At 40.9% G+C, this 20,748-nt stretch overlaps 4 protein-coding genes across 6 annotated transcripts; 2 read left to right on the top strand and 2 right to left on the bottom strand.

Moving 5' to 3' along the window:
• Nucleotides 1-342: 342 nt before the first annotated feature.
• LOC111226348 (ribonuclease P protein subunit p21-like) lies at nt 343-3,063 on the top strand. Its single transcript, XM_022751444.1, has 5 exons — nt 343-499; nt 619-719; nt 1,577-1,659; nt 1,836-1,970; nt 2,722-3,063. The coding sequence occupies exons 1-5, from the start codon at nt 443-445 to the stop codon at nt 2,832-2,834; spliced, it is 489 nt and encodes a 162-aa protein (XP_022607165.1). The 5' UTR covers nt 343-442; the 3' UTR covers nt 2,835-3,063.
• An 82-nt stretch (nt 3,064-3,145) lies between these two features.
• LOC111226347 (aquaporin-12-like) lies at nt 3,146-5,036 on the bottom strand. Its single transcript, XM_022751443.1, has 3 exons — nt 4,352-5,036; nt 3,562-3,678; nt 3,146-3,471 (listed from the first exon to the last, which is right to left on the bottom strand). Exons 1-3 carry the CDS (start codon nt 4,944-4,946, stop codon nt 3,344-3,346), a joined length of 840 nt encoding a protein of 279 aa, XP_022607164.1. The 5' UTR covers nt 4,947-5,036; the 3' UTR covers nt 3,146-3,343.
• A 1,922-nt stretch (nt 5,037-6,958) lies between these two features.
• slc35d1 (solute carrier family 35 member D1) lies at nt 6,959-13,924 on the top strand. Its single transcript, XM_022751435.1, has 12 exons — nt 6,959-7,134; nt 7,424-7,457; nt 7,560-7,646; nt 8,439-8,506; nt 8,641-8,712; nt 8,898-8,966; nt 9,167-9,269; nt 9,923-10,015; nt 10,751-10,818; nt 11,040-11,118; nt 11,197-11,279; nt 12,593-13,924. Exons 1-12 carry the CDS (start codon nt 7,025-7,027, stop codon nt 12,696-12,698), a joined length of 972 nt encoding a protein of 323 aa, XP_022607156.1. The 5' UTR covers nt 6,959-7,024; the 3' UTR covers nt 12,699-13,924.
• Nucleotides 13,925-14,542: 618 nt separating this feature from the next.
• LOC111226342 (transmembrane protein 205-like) lies at nt 14,543-19,629 on the bottom strand. 3 transcript variants are annotated; one of them, XM_022751434.1, is made up of 4 exons: nt 19,450-19,629; nt 18,382-18,587; nt 17,472-17,635; nt 14,543-17,385 (listed from the first exon to the last, which is right to left on the bottom strand). In XM_022751434.1, the coding sequence occupies exons 2-4, from the start codon at nt 18,479-18,481 to the stop codon at nt 17,083-17,085; spliced, it is 567 nt and encodes a 188-aa protein (XP_022607155.1). In that variant the 5' UTR covers nt 18,482-18,587; nt 19,450-19,629; the 3' UTR covers nt 14,543-17,082. The 3 variants fall into 3 exon arrangements, with proteins under 3 accessions (XP_022607155.1, XP_022607154.1, XP_022607153.1); XM_022751433.1 differs by having other exon boundaries at nt 19,454-19,629; XM_022751432.1 differs by lacking the exon at nt 19,450-19,629 and adding an exon at nt 19,349-19,441.
• Between the last annotated feature and the right edge of the window lie 1,119 nt (nt 19,630-20,748).

The raw sequence follows: 20,748 nt of genomic DNA, 5'->3' as shown, positions 1-20,748 counted from the left end.
GGACAACTAACAACCTTGTCTGCGCACTCGAAATAAATGCAACTGTTCTTGCTTTTGTGATTTGGGTGTGAAAGTGATTGGTGTGCAGTCATCACCTTTTTTTTCTAATGTCACACAGTAGAGCATTAACAACCTGCTCTACCTATACTGTATGTTTGTGGAACTAATGGTGACTTTCATTTATCATTGTTAGTTTTTATATAAGGATAAGTGGATTCTATACAGGTAATATGTGTGATCTCAAAGTGTCTTTATTTTGAAGTAGTCTCATTTAGATTTTTTTCTTTTTTTTTTGTCGGTAATTTTGTTGGGCGCTTTTATTGTGAAGGGGTGGCACGGAAGTGCAACGGTTGTTACCGGCGGAGCTCAGGCTGTAGCAGCTCAAAGTTTACTCGCATCAAGACGGAGCTGAGAGTCTGTTTCTTTCTGACCTTTATATGTAATGGCGCAAAACCTGAAAGACAAAGAAGCTTATCAACGACTGAACTATTTATACCAGGTACGGAACCAACACTTAGGTTTAAAGCTAACCGCTAATCACGTGGCTAACATGCTAGCAAGTAGCCACCTCGCTCAGCGGTAACTAACGAGTTAACGAACAGTTTTATTCCTCCACAGGCTGCACATCATGTTTTATCTGAAAACCCAGAAAACGTCGAGCTGGCTCGTTTCTACTGCTTCACACAGAAGACCATTGCAAGACGATTAGTTCTCAGACAGTAAGTTAAATCTATCATCCAGAGCTGCTGGTCTGTCGTTACTTTTATTTTGAAGGTAGGATTGTGAGCAATGTTACGTCACTTGCTCCAATTAAGTAAAGCAGCATGGTTTATGTGTTGTTTTTGTTTTTGTTTTATTTATACGGTTTAATAGGCAGGGAAAATGTGCCCATTAATGGAAACTCGCGTTATTTATCTATGTTTCAGGCTCCACAGTTGATTTTATATTTTTATATTTATATTTTGTTTTATTTAATTTTATACATCAGTTGATTTTTTTATCTAACTTTGCTAATTTGACGCTCTTTTTTAATGGATAAGGCAGTTGATATTCTAATATATATTTTTGTCCCATTAAAAGACCAAAACCAATCATGAACTGATCATAGAGACAAATGTTGTCCTTGTACTCAAAGTCTGATATAAAACAATATATTCCTCTGTGCAAATAACTATTAAAGAGCCACATCATTGCACTTGGTGGCATATTACTTCAGTGTAGTTTATTTTTTGTCAGTTCCACATGCTGTTGTTAATACTCATTAGTGCACCAAATATGTATTAATTCACCAGTAAATATTAATTCATACTTGTGGAATGTTTATTGGAAATTACTGCACCTTTTATTAAACTGAAAGTATATATTTGTAACCCATTTTAAAAGATAAGCATCCTTAGTAGGAACCAATGGACTCTGGGATGAGAGCCACAGCCACACATTGTTGGTTTTTCAGAGGTGTGGTGAATTTGAAAAAAATGAAAACTTCAGACACAACCATCCTTAACTTGAATGAAGTTCCACCTCTCAGGGCATGAATGTGTTTTTCAGTGTCAGTTAATGGTTCGTTTTATTGCAGAGACCCATCAGTGAAGAGAACATTATGCAAGAAGTGCTGCTCATTGCTCATCCCTGGTGTAACTGCTACAACAAGACAACGAAGTAAGTTTGCCATTTAGAGGCACAGCATAAACACTGCTGTTTATTTTTCCCATGTTACCATGCACTGTGTACTGAGTGATAGATATTCCAGAAGATTACTGAGCTAGTTTATTTATGCATTTCAGAGATAAACATTCTGTCAGTTTGAATCACTAACCTTCTTTTTGTTTTCTCAGGAAAAAAGAGAAAGACTCGCTTCACTGTGGTGAGGTGTCTCAGCTGTGGGCAGAGCAAGGCGCTTCTGAATAATCCAGATTATTGTTTATGGGCCGATCGTCCCGAGGCACAGCTGGAGCAGCAGAAGCAACCAGGTGACAAACCTTTAAATAACACTGCACCTCAGCTTCTCAGAGGATGGTGTGAAGAAGCATCAAGTATGTGGTGTGAAATCTTTGTAGCTGTGCTAAATTTAATGTTAAAACAGACTGTGAGATTAAAATAGTTATAAGACTGTAAATTGGCTGCCAAAGTAGAATTAGAAACAAGCAGCAAATTCATATTTTTCAACTCCCACTGAGGCAGTAAAGACTTGAAAAGGGCCAACACCATAGACTGTAAATAAAGATGGATGTAGCCTCCTACCTTTTCAATCTCAGAGTGAGCTGCTACACCATCACCATCTTGGCAGTGTCTGACTCCGCCCCTAACTCCCAGCTAATGCAAAAATGGGCAAAGAGGAGGGGTGTTTAAGGCCAAGACTTTGTTTGTGGCAGATTTGCTCACCCACCTGTCACTCAAATAGGCCACGCCCTCAATCCTCCATAACTTTAGTCCTTAATAAAATGTAAACAGGTGAGTTTTATAAACAGGTGTCATGAAGGAGGAAATCAGCTCTAGAGACCAAAACCATTTTTGTACCAGGCTGTAAACATGTTTATTTCTGCTGGACATTTTAACATGGGAGTCTATGGGGACCGACTCACTGTTGGAGCCAGACTCTAGTGGTCTCTAGAGGAACTGCAGGTTTCAGCACGACTGTTTGCTTCATGTTTCAGCCCGGGAGGTTGCCTCTTGGCAAACGCTTTGTACTGAACATTATGATTTCTTCCTTGTTGTCTACAGATCCAGGCCGCTCTGCTAAAAACCAGCCAAAACAGACCAAGGAAAAAGTTCCAGAACCTTGTGGGTCACGATCCTGTAAACCCGGCGCCACACAGAGCACTGCCAGCACGTAGCAGCAGTCCCTGTCTTCTGACTGTGGAAGATCTTTGACTTATGTTTCTCTTTAGTTTATTTTATTTTTTGTATGTAATATGTGCTGCTGTGTTGTGTCACATATATGCAGAATCAGAGGAAGTAGTATGATATTAACTAAATGCCATTTCTTCACATCTGTATTTAATTCTTTTCATTTGGTTCATTTAGTACATTCTTGGCCTCTGAACATTTTCAATAATCGTGTGTAGCTTGTATTGCTGTACATCAAGTGTCATTCTTAGTGATGCCACCAGATGACCCTCATGTAGCAAAGAAGTGCTGCTGAAAGTGGTTTTGTTACAAATGAAAAACTTTATTGATCATTTAAAACAGCAGACAAGGATGGAAAAGGTACATTCATTTCAGTTAGGATTACTTTGGTCGAATGTTTTAGGTTGTCTACACAGACTTATTAAGTTGACGTAAACGTCTCTTTGCCGTTTGTTGTCAAGTACTTAGCTAAAAGGGAAGATTCTAGTAGTTTCTCTCACTGCTTCTTCTTCTCTGCTTTGTCTGCTTTTGGCACTCTGAATCGTGTCTTCTGGAAATAAAGCAGGTTCTTGGCGAAAATCCTCGGGATGTGTCCCATGTACAAGAGAAGAGCCAGAGTCATTCCTGGAAAACAGACAGTCGCTGTGAACAGTGTGTTCACTCTCAAGGAGCTGTCAGCTAATGCATGTATATTTGATTTATTTAATAACTTACCCGTGAGAGAACCCAGCCAGTAGACCACTGCATACTCTGTGAAGGTGAATCCAGGACAGTGGAAGGTGAGGCCGTAGGCCAGAGATGGATTCATGTACGCTGAGGTGTAGCCTCTGGCTGGAAAATGGAACAGGAAAAATAAGATTTATGTCTGTTGCTCTATGTTTTAGTGATCAAACTGGGGAAGCAGACACAAAAATCTCTGAAATGACATTGTGTTGTCTTTGAAACATCTGCAATAAAAACAGAAAAACTGAACTGAGAGAAAATCTTTGCATGACAAGAAAAGAGTATGGTCACATGAAAACATGGGCTTCTTCATGGGGTCTGGGAGGAAGCAGATGATGATATGCATGACTTACATTAAGATGGAGGTCAAGGAACTAATTTAATGTTGATACAAACAAGTGTACTGAAGGAAAAGCATAAATTGGGGCACAACCCTGATCCAGACATGATTGGTTAATAAGAATGTGAACAGTGGAAGGAAAGGTTGCAGCTGATTCAGGCTAAATAACTAAAACTGTTTGAATTCTCTGTGGGTGCACAGACTGATCTCTGATGCACTGAGCCATGACAGAGAGAAGAGTGTGTGTTACACTGATTTTCCAGTGGGATCCCATGTTTTCTTGATATTTAGTTTTCAAATGTTCTAAAATTTCATTTCGTTCCTGTTCTTTTTCTTGCTCTCATTTCTTCATATTTACAAATATAAAGTTTTGTTGTAAGAATTTAGAAGCTTTTTTATGCAGGGATGAGAAAGGTGGGATCAGGTTGAGCTCAGACTTACCTGTATGGGACAGGAATGTGAGGAGGACAGCGATCAGAGGAACCCTGATCAAAGCAGACCTGCGTCGCAGGTTTAGATGGACCAGGTGAAAGATGAGCGCACAAACACACTCTGTGAAAAAACCCTGAAGCAAAGAGACCAGCAGAGATGTGCTGCACTCTCTAGCCATCAGGTTTTTGATCATGTGCATGTCTGTCAGCTCCAGGCCCCAGTAGTATACAGCCACAAGGAGGGCCAGATGGGCCCCGAGAAACTGGGCTACAACAGCGAGCAGAGTGAGCAGGGTGGTGGCCTCCAGCTGCAGGAATCCCTGCACAGCCAGGGTGGGATTCCCTGACGTGCCACCACAGATCACACCGTGGGTCAGCAGCAACACAAACAGCATGGTCACAGTCACATCAGGACCCAAGCCCCCAGCCCACTCTCCCACCTCTACAATGGTCTGCACCTCCAGCCAGCATGCCACCAGCATGAAGGATGAGGCAAACTCCAAGATGAAGGTAAAACGAGGCCATTTTCTAACGAGCGTTCGAACTGAGGCTGCAAAAATCACAACAGCCACAAAGTATCCTAGGGATGCGTTCAGTCCAGACATGGCTCAGATCAGATGTCCCCTGCTGTTGCTCCTCAAAAAGGAAACAAATGTGGGTTTGATTCAACAACTGTTAGACAACGTGGCACATGCAGGGACACATTTCTTATCATGGACACGTCAGGTTGTTATCCCACAACCACCTGCCAAAATACACATGTGTCGTTGCAAGGTCAGGTCAGGAAGCTGGCCCTCATTCACTGATATTTTATAATTAGATCAAAGCTTTGAAGCTTAAATGCCTCCTCCCTCTCTCTAGAGGATAATTTCTTCCGCAAATGTTTTATTTTTTCCCCCATTACAAAATAGCAGAGGAAAAATGACAATGCAAATGCCACATATCCCCATTGGATTCATAAATGTGGGGGATGGTGGTTCAGTTAATGATAAAAACATGCTGCAGATCGCACTTCAACAGTGTGTGCAGCTGAATCAGCAGCAGTACACATGTGGCTCTAATCTTAAATAACAGATCCCATGTGAAATCTCTTATAGCGTGAAAACACAGGTAAAGTCACGAGGAGCATGTAACAATAATTCAAGTTATTTAAAATAATAAATTACAGTATATTGCTTTTCAGTGGTAATTGACGGGAAGACTGGGATAAACTGTTAAATCCAGGTGTGGAGCTGTGCCCAGAGTTACCTGCTGCCAGAAGAGGTTCTCCTTCTCCTACTCTATCATTATTGATTATTGAGAGTAGATTGATTGGCCAAAATGGCACCAGCATTGTCATTTAAAATAAAATCCGCAGCAAAATAAAGTGTGCAAAAAAGTGAAGGACACTAAATACTTAATGGAGTAACAGTATGTTGAAGGCTTTTTGTGTGGTTGCTGTATTCATGCAAATACACTACTCCTGCAGAAAAGTAATAAACGAGATATTTCCTTATGTATATATGTCCACTACATCCTCTGGATATATGAAGATATAAGTTATATATATATGAAATAAACATAGCAAAGTTTGTATATGTACATATATTCAAAATATCTATAAAATGCATTTATCTTTAAATTGTATAACATGTTGCAACCATAATTTTCTTATTAATTCCTCATTAATTTTAAACATCTTAACATTCTGGGAAAGTGGTCACAGACTTTTGGTCCCTTCTGTATAAAATATCAACATATACTGACAGACTTTGGGATGGACATATATCTACGTAACATATGTCTACAATAAACATACAGTACATATTTGTATGGGCTGGACATGTGTCAATAAATGAAACTGTTCCAATTTCTAATAGGAACAAAACTTGAATATGTTATGAATGAGTAATTAAAATGAGAAAACAATCACTAAAGCCCGATTTTTGTGACTTATTTCCAACACTGAGGCAAATGAAGCGTCATCTTCAAACTAGAGACCTGATGATACTGTGAATATAAAAAACTTACTGATTATGGTCCAATCCTTAAACAACTATTTGCCACCATCTTGTGGTTGAACACTTTTATACAACTGCTGCAACTCCAACCTTATTTTTCAATATGACAAATAATGCACACAATGTAAATATGATAATAATTGTGGGTTTTTAGTTTTTTGTAATCCAAATTGAGTTTAGGTCCAATAATCAATGGACCTGTTAACTTGTGATTGGTTAAACACCAGGAAGTGCTGCAGTTGTCAATCCAACACGGGTGAAAATGTGGGACTAAAACTACAGCTGCGGAGAAGATAAACATCTCCGCCCAGCTCCTGCTTTAAATGTGTTTCCCAAATGTAATAAATAAGCAGAGTGTGTTGTTTTCAGCTCCATGTGTGACTCGGGTTAGATAATCCGGTAAACCGCAGTGTCCTGGTGTTAATTACAGAGGCGGAAAATTAACCGAAAAATGTTGTATGTGCCCTGTGAGGTTCAGACTTGAGGCGGCGGAAGTTGTGGTGTGTGTGTGTGTGTGTGTGTGTGTGTGTGTGTGTGTGTGTGTGTGTGTGTGTGAGTGTGAGAGAGAGAGAGAGAGAGAGAGAGAGAGAGAGAGAGAGAGAGAGAGAGAGAGACAAGCGGAGCAGCGATGGCAGGGGTAGAGCCGACACCGACGCTCAGAGAGGAATGAGAACTTGTCGGGGATGGCGGACAAACCTCTGACGGTGTTCGTGAAGCTGTTCGCCGCGGGGTTTTACGGTCTGAGCTCGTTTCTCATCGTCGTGGTGAATAAAAGCGTCCTCACTAACTACAGGTAACGGTTTTCGCTAACGGCTCTGACGGTTGTAGTAGAAAAAACCTACCGTGTTAGCTAACCTAGCTACTGGAAGTTGTGTTGGCCGGGTCGCGGAGGCGAACGCGGCGGAGCTTATTAGCTAACGGCAACTTTTGGCTAGCGAGGGCAGCTAGTGACTGGAGACAGGAGAGCTTCACTCACGTTAGCATTTAGCAAGACTGTTATATTTTAAATATTAAATACGAGGTGACTGAGCTCAGCCTGTAGAGTTCACTGGGACTAACGGGGGTCAACTCTGCTGTTTCAGGTTCCCTTCTTCAATATGTGTCGGAATTGGACAAGTAAGTTGAAGGATTTTGCCTTATTTTTACGTTACCAAACACTATCCTGAGCTAAGACTAGTGTTCAATTGAATGCGCGCGCGTGTGTGTGTGTGTGTGCAGATGTTGGCCACTGTGCTTGTGCTGTGGGTGGGCAAGGCTGCGAGGGTGATCAGCTTCCCGGACTTTGATGAGACTATACCTCGCAAGGTGAGACCCCTTGTTTTTGAATGAAAATGGCCATCAACCGTCTTGTTTTACAAACTCAAATATGTTCAGTTTACTGTCATTTAAGTAAGGTGGCCAGATCTCTGAAATGAAAACCGGGGACATTTCCAGTTCAGCGGTCAATATATCATTAAAATATCCAATGTTTTTACCTATGAAATAAAAAGGGGGACAGTCATGTATTGTGACCATGGTAACTGTTGCACTGTAATAAACTATTGTGTAGGGCGACTGATAAAATGAGGACTCCCTACCTCTGAAGTAGTTTGAAGTTTGTTTGAAGTATGTTTGTTTTTGTTTACTGCCTGGTTATAAACCCCTAACCAATGGGTGAGCAGCTAACCTTTTCTCTACCCTAGAGACAACAACAACAAAAAAGAATTAGAAACATCTGATTGGATAACTCTATTTTGATGGTTTTAGCTTCGCTTCTGAAGCTGCTATAGCTAGCAGCCAGCCCCCCCTTGTTGGCTGAAACAAGCGCAACGTTAGACTTCTGTTTTTAATTACAAAAGTTGAAAACAGTGACATTTCCGGGGACAACTCCAACCAGGGAGAGGCCACAAAAAACAGGGACTGTCCCTAGAAATCAGGAACGTCTGGTCACACTACATTTAAGACAAGCATAAATCAGAAAATTTAAACACCTGAGACACTGGAGCAAAGGGAATTGACGTTGACATGTTTTCCTGGTTCAGTTTTATGTGCGTGGTTTAATCTACTAGTCTGGTCAGTCCTTTCTGCTCTCAATGCCTAAATATGTTTTTTTTCTAGACGTTTCCTCTACCTCTTCTTTATGTGGGAAATCAAATCACTGGTCTGTTTGGAACCAAAAGGCTTAAGTAAGTCCACATTGCCCCGGCTGAATGATGATGAAAGTTCATCCAGTGTCATCATGAGCTCATTGGGCATGGCTGTTGATGTTTTGCCAAGTAAAAGACTATTTCCCATCACAATTTATGTTCTCTTCCACCAGCCTGCCAATGTTCACTGTCCTCAGGAGGTTCTCCATTTTATTCACAATGCTGGCTGAGGGACTTCTGCTCAAGTAAGATCGCACATGACAGATAACCCACTTTTTTTGGTGATTTACTGGTCCTTGAATGTAGCGGGGAATGGCTTCAGTAGAAGAAAACCAAGCCTTTCTCTTTGTACTGTATTGGTGGCTTTTATTTGCAGCTCAAAGTACTCAGATTGAATTTCATTGCTCTGCTATTCTTTGACCTTTGGCAGGAAGAAATTCTCCAGGCCAGTCCAACTGACAGTATTTACAATGATCCTCGGGGCGTTCATAGCCGCAAGGTAAGTTCTGCTCCATCCAGGTGTCCCCGCTGTTAACCAAAGCAGAATTACCCTTACTACAAAGGGTGGTCTCGTCCTGATATATGTGCCCACTCAAGTGATATGGTCTTCAGGGTCATTAGACACATGTTGTATATCTGTAGTTGAACAGAGCATGCCTGCAGCTAACTGAACACTTTCTATCTTGTCTCTGTTCGTAGTGCTGACTTGTCCTTTGACCTGCAAGGCTACGTGTTCATCCTCCTGAACGATGTGCTGACTGCAGCCAACGGAGCCTATGTGAAACAAAAATTAGATGCGAAGGTATGGGGCTGAACCACCTGATGAATAGTTGCCATTGTTGGGTAGGAGCTGTTTTTGGCCTTGAGCTGATGTTGGTGAATTTAGAGAACCCAAACTGTCCTTCAGAGTCCGGCTCAAAGGAACATGTGTCGAGTCAGTTCTTTTCACTCCCCACTAAGTGGATTTAATTATCACTGTTTAAGCAGTTGTGCTGCTGTGCTATATTATTTTTAAACACCTTCTTGCATAATTTTTTTAGCAGTCTGGTTAATAACTGCCTGACTGTCCAGTTAGAAATGGCCCGTAGCTTGCTTTAGTTGGTTTTGATGTCACATGAGTAGACTGCTCAGCTCTCACATTACATCAGAGGCAGAACTGGATCCAGATTTAGTCTGTGATGTCTGTGGAGCACCATCTGCTAGCACCGAGCTAAACAGAGAGGTGTGTGACTGATATTGCGAGATAGTGAAAGATGAAGACACGTGAAACAGAATCAGACGGATGCTAACAAGAGGTTCTAGGTTGTGCAGTGTGCCGGCCATGCATGACATCTGTGTGCTAGTTAGTGAGGAATGCACTGAAAGACTTGTGAATAACCCTCTCTGTTCTGGCTCTGCTTATTTTTCATGTTCCTGTTGCTCCCTGCCCATCTATTCCTGTGTTCTCTCTCACAGGAGTTGGGGAAGTATGGATTATTGTATTATAATGCATTATTTATGATAATTCCCACGCTGCTGTTGGCTCATGTGACTGGAGATATGCAGAAGGTAAGCTGTTTGACTCTTCCTCTGTTTGTTCTGTCCTGTCTATAAGATCTATTTCTACTTATCCTCATTAAAAAAATAAGATTTTATAGGTGTCACCTTCTGACAATGATTGATTGGACTGTGGCTAAACTATAAAATGAAGTCATTGTAGTGAGCTCATGGCCTTGGTAGTGATCAGTTATTACAGGGTTTAATGCTAAATTGAAGTGACTGCACATATGTGAAGGCTTGGGCGTATGCTGTAAATATGAGCAGTCTGTTTGTTGGTCAGTGTTGGCAGAGACCTTCTGGTTTGCCCAGCTGGGGCCCAGCAGCCAGAGAGGCACAAAGCTGCTATTATGCACCTAGTAGAGTTATTACAGCAGCGCCTACAACTCCCCTCCACTGACTAACCACAGCACAGATACAGACTACTACCTTTTAAAGCTCAGTGCTGAATTTGTATTAGTATGTACATGGGCTACAAAAGTCTGAGGACACTTTCTCCTTCGTGGTCTCAGACTTTTGGACCCTACTGTAAAGTGTTAGTTGCAACAACTCCCTAAAATGTGTTGAACTCCTCCTCCACGCTCAGTCAATCTTAATTTTCTTTCTTCCACTGAATGCCACATCAGACTCGACTTGAATTCACAATCTATCTAGTTTTAATCCTGTTTTTCTCTTTGCTTTTCATATGCATGTGTCTGTTTTCACTGGTACTTCTTTCTGTTTCTCATGATGTTCCTCTCTCGTCAGGCGGTGGAATATGACGGATGGTCTGATATGATTTTCCTCAGCCAGTTCATCCTCTCATGTATCATGGGGTAAGACGGAAGCTGAAGTTTATGTGTGACGTGCATGCTTGCGTGCAAGTAAACAGGATTGTGTTTTGTGCCAGAATTGAACATCTGGATTACAACAACTTTCTATTCCATCAATGGCTGAAATCTCAACTGTGTTTATTTTGTTGCATTAACATTGTGAAATCTGATTTCATGCTCGCTCAAGTTTTGAGCTGTGAGTAATATGGCATATTGTGTTGCAGGTTTGTTCTGATGTATTCCACAGTGCTCTGCACACAGTACAACTCTGCTTTAACAACCACCATCGTGGGCTGCATCAAGGTGAGCTGCACAGCTGTGTGAAGAAACAGTCAAACACTAAAACACACAAACCTAATTCATATTCCCTCCGTCTTGCAGAACGTCCTGGTCACATACATCGGGATGGTGTTCAGTGGAGACTACATTTTCTCTTGGACCAACTTCATAGGTTTGAATATCAGGTAGGAAAGAATAGTTTATTTTGGAACATGTACTCAAATGTGACAGTTGTCTTCATAGATTCTTTTTAAATAGTTGTTTCTGGGGCCGAAGCAGAAACTTCCTCCTCATTCATCAGGCTTTACACCATGTAGACTTGAATACTCACACAACAGATTGAGTCAGTTAAATAAAAACATAAAGGGGAAGTGTAAATACAGTGTTGTTTCCCTCTGTGAAGGGTACGTTTGTACAGACATTCAAGGTTCCCAGGGGATTTATCTGAATGACTGTTCATCCACTGACTTTTGTGACAATGATTTAATATGTCCAATACTTTGGTTTATGACCTGATCCCTGTGAAACTAATGACCTCTGGATCAGCCTCACTCTGATAAAATTAGTTGGAAAAGGAAAAGGTCCATGCCGACACAGATAGTGTAGAGCTGACATTAATGTGTCACACAGCTGCAGGAATTCATATTTACATGCTGAAACTTGCTGGGAAATTTCACGATCGGTGATTTGCTGCAACACGTTCACCTCAACACTGATGTGACAAATAACAACATCTTTTTCAATTTCTCATTTTGCCTTCAACAGTCATGAAGGTTTTCTCCCTAACGTTAATCTTAACACCAGGCGTCGTTTCACAGAGACTTCCTATCTCAAGTCTTAAGAGAGGGAGAGTAGAAAATGGGATTTTGAGCTTCAACTGAAGCTACATTTCTTATTGAAACAAATAATGAAAAAGAACAAAAACAAAGCACATCTGAGCCTCATGTTGCCAGGTCGGCCTCTCCACAGCTGGTCCTAGCTGCTCGGCTAACTGCAGCATCATGGTCTGTACCTACTAACATGTGTTTTGTCATCAAACTGAAACACATCGTTAGTGTGTGTCATCAGACAAGTCTCAATAAGTTCAGCCTGTTGACATTTCACTGGTTGTGTAACAGCAATAAAAGAGCAGCGATATGTATGACACAAGTTAGCTATGTGGTGGAAAGTGAAAGTCAAACAGTTCCCCGTAAAGTTTGTGTAAAACACTTTTCCTATTTGAAATTAGCATAAACAATGATTTAGAAACTACTCATCTATAAAGGCTTTTTTCCTAAATCAGGTGCTAACCCCAATTACCACGGTTACCAATCAATTAAGATAGGATCTGTAATTTAGGAGGTTTCTGTAAAATGGCCCCAGTCTCATATTGTTCAGTGTTCTACAAAGAAAAACATCTCATCAGTTTTTTAGCTTAAATACTGCCATTCATTTACATTGTGTTTTGCTTGTCGTCTGGTTTGTGACTGTGACACGGCTGCTCTCTGTGTTGTTGCAGTATTGCGGGCAGCTTGATCTACTCCTACATCACTTTCACAGAGGAGCAGACCAGCAAAACAAGTGACAACAACAAGCTGGACATCAAGGGCAAGGTGGTTGTATGACAGACACTGGATTTAAGTATTTTTATGCTGATGAAAAGGAAAACTCTATTTTTAGTACGACTTTTATTTATGGAGTATTTTAGTAGCAAAGGTGAGGAATTGTTGGGGATGGTGTCAAGGCGAAAGCCATGCCTGCACCATGACTCTCCTGTTGCTGCCATGGTTACGAAACCCTCCAGAGGGATTGTGGGTTGACTTTTAGATGGTGTTTTCTTTTTAAATATTTGTATTTTGATACTGTACTTGTGAGTATTGAGAAGGGAAACATGGAAGCCGTGTTATTTATATTAGAACATTTCCTGACATTTACACAAAGTGAGCGTTTAAATGTTGGGATGACGTCACGTTTCCTGGACAGGAGTGTAAGAGAGATATGATCAATCGTTTGAAGCGTGGGTGTGTACTGACGAATCATGGGAATACTACATGATTATTTTAAAGGCACAATCCTTACTTTTTAATGCCTTTTCTGTTTTGCTGTTTACAAGGAATGTAACTTTAGATGCCTTCTAAGCACAGTGAGATGCACTGACACTGTCATTATCTGTTTCACTCTTCAGTACATTTCTTTACATTTTTGCGCATACACTGTTATAAGCTTGTTACAGACGGACGGTAATGACAGTGATCTAACCTCATCCTTTAAACAACCAAAGTGAATGGGCAGTGGGCTGTCGATCCCCATCGAGGATTGTGGCTTTAAATAATGTTGCTGCCTCCTTTTCGGAGAAAATTTAAAGTTGACAGTTTACATTTACTCCCTCAGTATTACAGAACGTTTGTTGTGGATACTCCAAGGCTGCAGCTGGTTCTCTCTATGCAGAATTAACAAACAAGGGGACCCAGTACTTTTTTTCACACAATGTAATCGCACTTTTAACTGAGGTCGGTCCTGCAAAAGGGTGAAACTGAGTTGCTTCACCTCCTGTTACATTCATGTGTTGAATGAGATTATTGAACCTTCCTGAAACGTACATTTCAGGTTTTTTAAGTATTACAAGAGAAACTTGGTTGTCTAAACTTTAATAGTCAGGTACATGTTTTTTTTTTTTTTTTTTTTACATTTTTATCTACATCATTTTATATTTATTACTTTTTTAGACTAATATTCATTTTGTAGGTGGAGTGGGTTGTAAATTGTTGATGCTGATCTCATATCGAACAGTAACCATGGATTTGTAGCTGAAACCTGATCATGTATTTTTACATTAAAAATAACTCTGACATGATGGATTCCTTGGGGTTTGTTGGTCAGGTGTTAAGATGGAGTAGTTTCATGATGTTCACTCTGTGTTTGCAGCTGATCCTAAACTACAGTAGGTCGATGATTCCCTCTTGTCATATTTGGCAGAACGTGGCGTCCCACAGGAACCACAGGATTGAATTACATTTGAGTCAGTCTGGCTTCTGAACCGAGGCTCCATTCAGACTTCCACCGATCTTCTGCCAGATTTGTTTTAAAACAAACAAAAATGATTTTAGCAGTTCTCAAAGTATTCGGAGACTGTCCCCTGTGAAAACTGGATGCTTTTCAGCTCATTAGTCTTTTCTATTTCCACCACTAGGAGTCATCAAAATCAAACATTTTCAAATCTTACACAAGTGATTTTTTTGTCCACTTTACAAATCACACCAGATATAAACACTGATTACAGTATAGAGCTACATACCCCCACAGTTCATCCAAAACTTATAGCTTTAAAGCTAAAAGTCAATCAGTCTCAGTTGTTTCCTTGTTTCCTCCACTGCATGAAGCACAGAGCCAGAACAACAGGAAATAGGTTGCACAGTAAAGATATAGTCTCTCAAAAAGGAATAAAACAGGCTGAAGATCAGGTAGAGAATGATGAAACATGTTTTTATACAAAAAAAATAGACCACACATGTCAAAACATCTTTGATACAAACCCACTACCATTAACAGCTCATGACCTCTGACCTCATTGTTCTTCAGCTAATATGATGATAACCTGTAATATCAAACATATCATGAAGGAACAAATCAATGTGGGTAAGAGGTCCTCGAGAAAAATTCATATCCAGATACAGATTTCATGTTGATACACAAAACTGTCAAAAAACTTGCATTCAGTTTTTACAGAACTTTAAACTGGCCAAGCTTCACGGCAACGTCATAGAAAAACTGTGTAGAATTTATAACAGCCAAGTAATATTGCATTGTTTCTGCCGGTATCAGGCTTATAATAAACACCTTCATCAGTCCAGTTAGAACAAACTATTAGAAAGAGGAGTTTCAGAATCTGTCCTCTGCTGCCATCGCTCTGTTGGTGTTTTGTCTTTGGTTTAATGTACAGGTATTACAGACAGGAGGCACAGTCGTAGCACGGAGTGGTTAATTAACATGATTAATGTGCAAAAAGACAACAGAAAAATAACGAACCACAGATTCAAGAAAAACATACTATGACCAAAAAAAAAAAAAGCTCACAACTCAAAAATAATTTTGCTTCAATTCTCCTAATGGCTGCTTTTTTTTCCTACAGCCAGATGATAATGTTCCAACACATTGAGACTGATGTGGAGCAAATGGAGGTTTTATAAAATAAAGCACAAAACACTTGAGGAGTTCAAGCTCCAGACCTGATCACTGTTTAAAATCCTACACCAATATACACAAGATCTGATGTGGTTTTTCCTGCGTGGCACAATGAAAGGTAGCAACATGTACGGAGATCGTCCTGGGATGTTAAGTGAAGGGAAGGAGTGCGGAGGTGACATTCAAGTCAGATTCAAAGGTCACAGTTGATTATCTGTGTGTTGCATTCCCTCTTATCCACAGAGGAAGGCTGAGCTCTGACAGTTACATATATCATTGATGTATGATGATATTAATTTATGAATGTTACAGCCTGGCTCAGCTGCAAGTCTGTTTACTGCAGTTAATATAAACATAACTAGGTTAACTAGTTAACTATCTCTACTCTGTATTATGAATGCCTGCTGCTGTGGCTATGCTTATGACTGTATGGGATGTTTACAGCTGTGGCTTTTGCTGTAGCATTGGTTGTTATGGTTACTATGAAGCCACCCATGCACTCCTGTGTGTGTGTGTGTGTGTGTGTGTATTGGCATCTCAAATGTCCTATCTGATGGTAAAGCAGGGGTGACAGGTGCTTCATGAGGCTAATGTTAATACATGAGGAGATGTGAAGAATAGTCACAGTGCACACACAGCCATGCTGCCTGTCCATGTACCGTTGGAGCTCAGCCTTTCACAATAAATGCAGTACAGGAAGTGTCGCGACATAATGTAAAAGTTACTGTGAGATGATGCAAAAAAGTAGTTCCAAAGAAATAAAATCTTTACTGGGGGCTCTGTATTATTATTATTATTATTATTATTATTACTATTATTACTATTATTACAGGCATTTAGTCAACACAGACCATTTGTACCATCCCAAAAAAACTTCTGTGCTACTCCAATACAATCCACTTTAATATGTTCCGTTAAATGGGTATTTCCCATCCCCAGAATAGCAAGTGTCTCCATCCAGAGCACACTGATAATAGTGGGACTAGAGCAAAGGTCTACCTGCTGGAGGACTCTCATAACTACACTGAGCTGCTGTGCAACAACGCAAAACAAATACCAATAAAATCTGTTTCCAATACAACAGAATCAGTGGTGCAGGTGTGTTTTAGACTAAATCAGATCGTGTATCACACCAGCAGCAGCCAGGAGAGAGAAAGATAGCACAACCTTTCCCTCTGATGGGAGGTGAAGCACAGCCTCACAGGTGCCCTTACAGTAACATAAGTAAAGCCAGACAAACCTGTGACACCGCACTGTCAACAAGGTATTAAAGCTCCACCCAAACAGAGAGAGCAGGGCAGAACAGCAAGGAAACACTTTCCTTACTAAAGGTTTCCTCCTGTTGCCTACACATAAAAACAGTGCAGTGCATTGAGCCATTTTCTATTGCAAGTGCAAAGATTTAAAAACATTCCTCATGTTTTATTTTACTGTAAGGTACCATAATGTAAAAGTAAAGGTAACAGTGTGGGGAAATCTCAAGGCACCAACCTGAGGCAGCCGCCAGCCTCAGCCACACTGGGTGAAAGGTGAAGCATTACTCAGATTGCAGGAACTGATTCGTCTCCCTGCAGCAGTTCAGAGAAATTCAGCTTCACTGACCGTGAACCAGAGGCTGAAATCTATGCATGAGACTATATCCTATCATTGTTCCCCAATGAGAGCATCATCCGACCTTTTAATCTCATTTCTAATTAAGGCAGAGATAGAAAGAAAGACTTTATGTATTAAATATATAATTTACTGCTTTGATATCAAAAGTTTCTAGATTTGTAAAGGACTGACTATGTTTCAACAATTTTACAGTCCAGCTGCTGAGTGTCAGTTTTACAGCGTGACAAGGTTTTCAGCCATGTAACAGAGACTGTAGAAATTGCAGCCGATGCAGCAGAGGTTACAGAGGGACGACAGCAGTCTGTACAACCACAGGCGACTACTGAGGTGCCTGTATTTTACATCCGTCTCACACAGCTTGGCGTAAGCCTCACGGTTAGACGACAGGCCGATGTCCTGACCCAATCCGCACGCCTGTTCGATGAGGTGCATGTCTGCCATGATCTCCGACGTCATTTGGCCAAACCACTGCGCGTTGACGGCCGCGACCGTCACCGACACAAAGAAGATGAAGATCTGGTGAGGGAAGCAGAGACAAGAGATTAAGATAATACTCTGTAACAGGTTTTGTGCAGTGCAATGATGTGGAACAAACGACACACCTGAAAAGCTTCCCGGTCATCCAGCATGTCGCTGGGGTGATACACGGCGTAGATGGTGAGGTTGAAGAAGGCACAAGCTGAACCCAGGTGGAGGTAGAACGGGACGAGACGACTCTGAATAAACCCATATGTGTGTCTGTTCAGGTGGTTGTCCATCACAAAGCCTGTGCAGAAATCAGGACAACTGATTAGCACAACCTTATTTTCATAGAGACACTAATTCATTAAGGTCTGACAGTTACATGGACAATAATATTCTAAAAAGAACAAGATTAAGAAGCAGTTTTCTGACCTTGCTTCTCGCCTCTAAGGTTGCACAGGGTCACAGTGGTATACCACAGTACCAACATGACAGAAATACGAGGTTTGTGGTTGAATAGTGGCAGGAAGCTCAGATGTTGCTATGTGCTGGAGGCTAAGGAGTAGTTTACAATTAATTCTATAACTGCTGCAAAGCATGTTAACGAGAGTGTAAATGGCACGGCTCTATAAACAACATACAGACACACCTTGGTTTCCCATGTAAGCGTTGTCACTGAACTGCAAGAAAAGCAAACCAAGGTCTGGATGTAGGCATAAAGGTGGCCATGAAAAAAGTAGAGATGATACAGAGGTGCTTCACTGAGGTCCTATTCACATTCTGTGTGAGCCAATCAGAAATATAAATACATGTACTGTGATCCAAACACTTGAGCCACATTGGGTGGCGGCTGGGAACCAAACTAGGACCACTTCAGTCACGACTGCGTTGTGCAAACAGCATAAAAACAAATGTCCTACATGCATTCTGTATCTTAAATGAGTTACCATCTCTCTCTCTCTCTACCTCTACCCTCACTTGTGTTTCCAACTTTTCTGTATACATGTACGAGTGTGTGTGTGTGTGTGTGTGTGTGTGTGTGGCACCAACTTGAAATGAAGGTGACCCAAATTTGCATTCCCCAGTAGGTGGAGAGAAGCAGCAGCTGCAGCAGCTTCACTGTGAACGTGGGCTCCTCGTCAGTGGACATGTTTTCTTTGCAGCAGGTAAGGCCAGTAACGCTTCTTTGGCTTTCACCCCCCGGGTCTTTGCCTTTTTGTCTGGAGGGCACCTGATGCTTCTTCACTTTAGAGTCTCTGTAAACAGAATCGATGCATAAATACGGACTTGACAATATGCAACATATTATAACATATTATATATTCAGACTGTATAACACCTCAGCCAAAGGAAGTGACTCATGAGCTAGACTAATTAAACTACTATTGTTTATTATTTATTAATAACTTGTTATTATTATTATTGTTATTACTGATGAGTTGCTGGACATCTGAATTTCCCCTAGGTGATGAATAAAGTCTCTATCTACATCTATAAGCTAACTAGTAAAAGCTGATAGCGTGCAGGTCTCTGATAAGAAAGTCATCCACACCTTTAAATAACAACAATACACCTTCTGTTCCTGAGAAACAGCTTTTTCCTAATGAATCAGCTTCCTAAATGAATAAAACAACCGGACGGCTGGTGTTTCTGAGTCAACGTTATAATCTGTGCAGGACACAGCGTTCGCAGAAACTTCCGCACTGTTGTCAAGGAAACTGGATGGCTGTTTGGACGTTACCCCAGTGAGTAGACGTCAAAAAAGAAACGGCTAATTTCAGCTAACTTAGACTAGCTAAAACTCAAAAGTGTGCGGGCTAATTCGCTGATTCCACTGCTAACAAACACTGACAGCAGCTAACGACTCACCGACGGGGCGTCAACAAATCTTCAAAGTCACCTTTTGTAAACTAACACCGGCTGTTAGCTTGTTGTAACGTATCGCCGTGTTCGTGCAGCTAGCTAAAGTTAACTTCGCGTAAAGTTAGCTTCACTTAGAAAAGTATTGCTCACTTACACCTCACTCTCCTTTAAGTTAGCAGCCGTCTTCCTGATCATCTACAACGAGAGCACAGAGCAAATACTGTAACTTTACCAGTGAGAGCTCCGGGTACAGACCTACCTGTGTTGCCTAAAGCTCCGGGCAGGTTTGTTGCAGACCACGGAACTTCCTCACCTGCTGTCAGTGGCTGCTCTGCTAGCTCAGTCAGAGAGCGAGAGAGAGGAGGAGAAGGCGGAACAGCAAGTGTCAGTATGTGCGCTGGAAAAAGTTTTCCCCTACAGCTTTTAGCAGCAGACACCACTGGTTCCCCCACTCCCTGACGTCTCTCAGGTGAACCCTCCCCTCAGGCCTCTGGTGAAACACACTCTGCTTTTATGTAACTGTGTCAATAAGGTAGCGTGACAGCTCTGGGAGTGTTGGTGGGGGGGAGATGCGGTGTAGTGGTGTGCAGGCTGAGAGTTCAACGTGCAGTAAAGGTGACCAGATATCTGAAATGAAAACCGGGGACATTTCCAGTTCGGCGGTCAGTATATCATTAAAATATCCAATGTTTTTACCTATGAAATAAAAAGGATGACAGTCATGTATTTTGACCATGATAGCTGTTGTACTGTGATAAACTATTGTGGAGGTCAAGTCAAGTTAAGCCAGCTGATAAAATGATGACTCTCTACCTTTGAAGCAGTCGTGCAGTTTGTTTAAAGTATATTTGTGTTTGTTAGTTTACTGCATGTTATGAACTCCTAACCAATGAGTAAGCATGCTAACCCTTTCTCTGTCTAGAGACAACAACAAAAAGGAAAAAAGGAAAATCTGATTGGATAACTCTATTTTGATGGTTTTAGTTTCACATCTGAAGATGCTATAGCTAGCAGCTAGCCACATCTGTTGGCCAAAACAAGTGCAACACAAGATGTTTGTTTTCTATTACAAACGTTAAAAACAGGGACATTTCTGGGGGCAGCTCCAATCGCAGTCAAGCCACCAAAAACAGGGACTGTCCCCTGGACATCTGGTCACCCTAACATGCAGGCCAGGTATGTTTTTACACTGTAGGCTAAATAACAACACCACAGTGTAGAAATACTCTGTTAATAAGTAAAAGTCCTGTATTCAAAACTTTACTTAAAGTACAAAAGTATTGGCATCAAAATATATCCTAAAGTACCACATGTAAAAGCACAAGGACCCTTTTAAGAATAATACACGGTTCATTATATCATTGAATTATGACTCATGTTGCAGCTGGTTAAGGTGGAGTGATATTAACTAATGTACTGCACTTAATCCATAATAATACATAAAGTGAATCTACAAAGTAACTAATAACTAAAGGTGTCAAATAAATGTAGAGGAGTGAATAGCAGATTATTTTACTCCAAAATATAGTGGAGTAGGAGTATAAAGTAAAAATA

Source organism: Seriola dumerili, unplaced genomic scaffold (genome assembly GCF_002260705.1).
Source record: "Seriola dumerili isolate Sdu_G_001 unplaced genomic scaffold, Sdu_1.0 BDQW01000155.1, whole genome shotgun sequence".
NCBI lineage: Eukaryota > Metazoa > Chordata > Actinopteri > Carangiformes > Carangidae > Seriola > Seriola dumerili.
This window is presented reverse-complemented; position numbering and strand designations above follow the sequence as displayed.

Excerpts from the sequence above, each read along its gene's own strand:
- LOC111226348 (XM_022751444.1), top strand. The coding sequence starts at position 443 with ATGGCGCAAAACCTGAAAGACAAAGAAGCTTATCAACGACTGAACTAT. Across the intron at positions 1,660-1,835 it reads TGCTACAACAAGACAACGAA|GAAAAAAGAGAAAGACTCGC; the intron begins GTAAGTTTGCCA and ends TTGTTTTCTCAG. Across the intron at positions 1,971-2,721 it reads GGAGCAGCAGAAGCAACCAG|ATCCAGGCCGCTCTGCTAAA; the intron begins GTGACAAACCTT and ends TGTTGTCTACAG.
- LOC111226347 (XM_022751443.1), bottom strand. The coding sequence starts at position 4,946 with ATGTCTGGACTGAACGCATCCCTAGGATACTTTGTGGCTGTTGTGATT. Across the intron at positions 3,679-4,351 it reads CACATTCCTGTCCCATACAG|CCAGAGGCTACACCTCAGCG; the intron begins GTAAGTCTGAGC and ends TCCATTTTCCAG. Across the intron at positions 3,472-3,561 it reads CTGGCTGGGTTCTCTCACGG|GAATGACTCTGGCTCTTCTC; the intron begins GTAAGTTATTAA and ends TCTGTTTTCCAG.
- slc35d1 (XM_022751435.1), top strand. The coding sequence starts at position 7,025 with ATGGCGGACAAACCTCTGACGGTGTTCGTGAAGCTGTTCGCCGCGGGG. Across the intron at positions 8,507-8,640 it reads TTTGGAACCAAAAGGCTTAA|CCTGCCAATGTTCACTGTCC; the intron begins GTAAGTCCACAT and ends CTCTTCCACCAG. Across the intron at positions 8,713-8,897 it reads GCTGAGGGACTTCTGCTCAA|GAAGAAATTCTCCAGGCCAG; the intron begins GTAAGATCGCAC and ends GACCTTTGGCAG.
- LOC111226342 (XM_022751432.1), bottom strand. The coding sequence starts at position 19,389 with ATGATCAGGAAGACGGCTGCTAACTTAAAGGAGAGTGAGGT. Across the intron at positions 18,588-19,348 it reads AACTTAAAGGAGAGTGAGGT|AGACTCTAAAGTGAAGAAGC; the intron begins GTAAGTGAGCAA and ends TTCTGTTTACAG. Across the intron at positions 17,636-18,381 it reads TTGGGTCACCTTCATTTCAA|GCTTTGTGATGGACAACCAC; the intron begins GTTGGTGCCACA and ends ATTTCTGCACAG.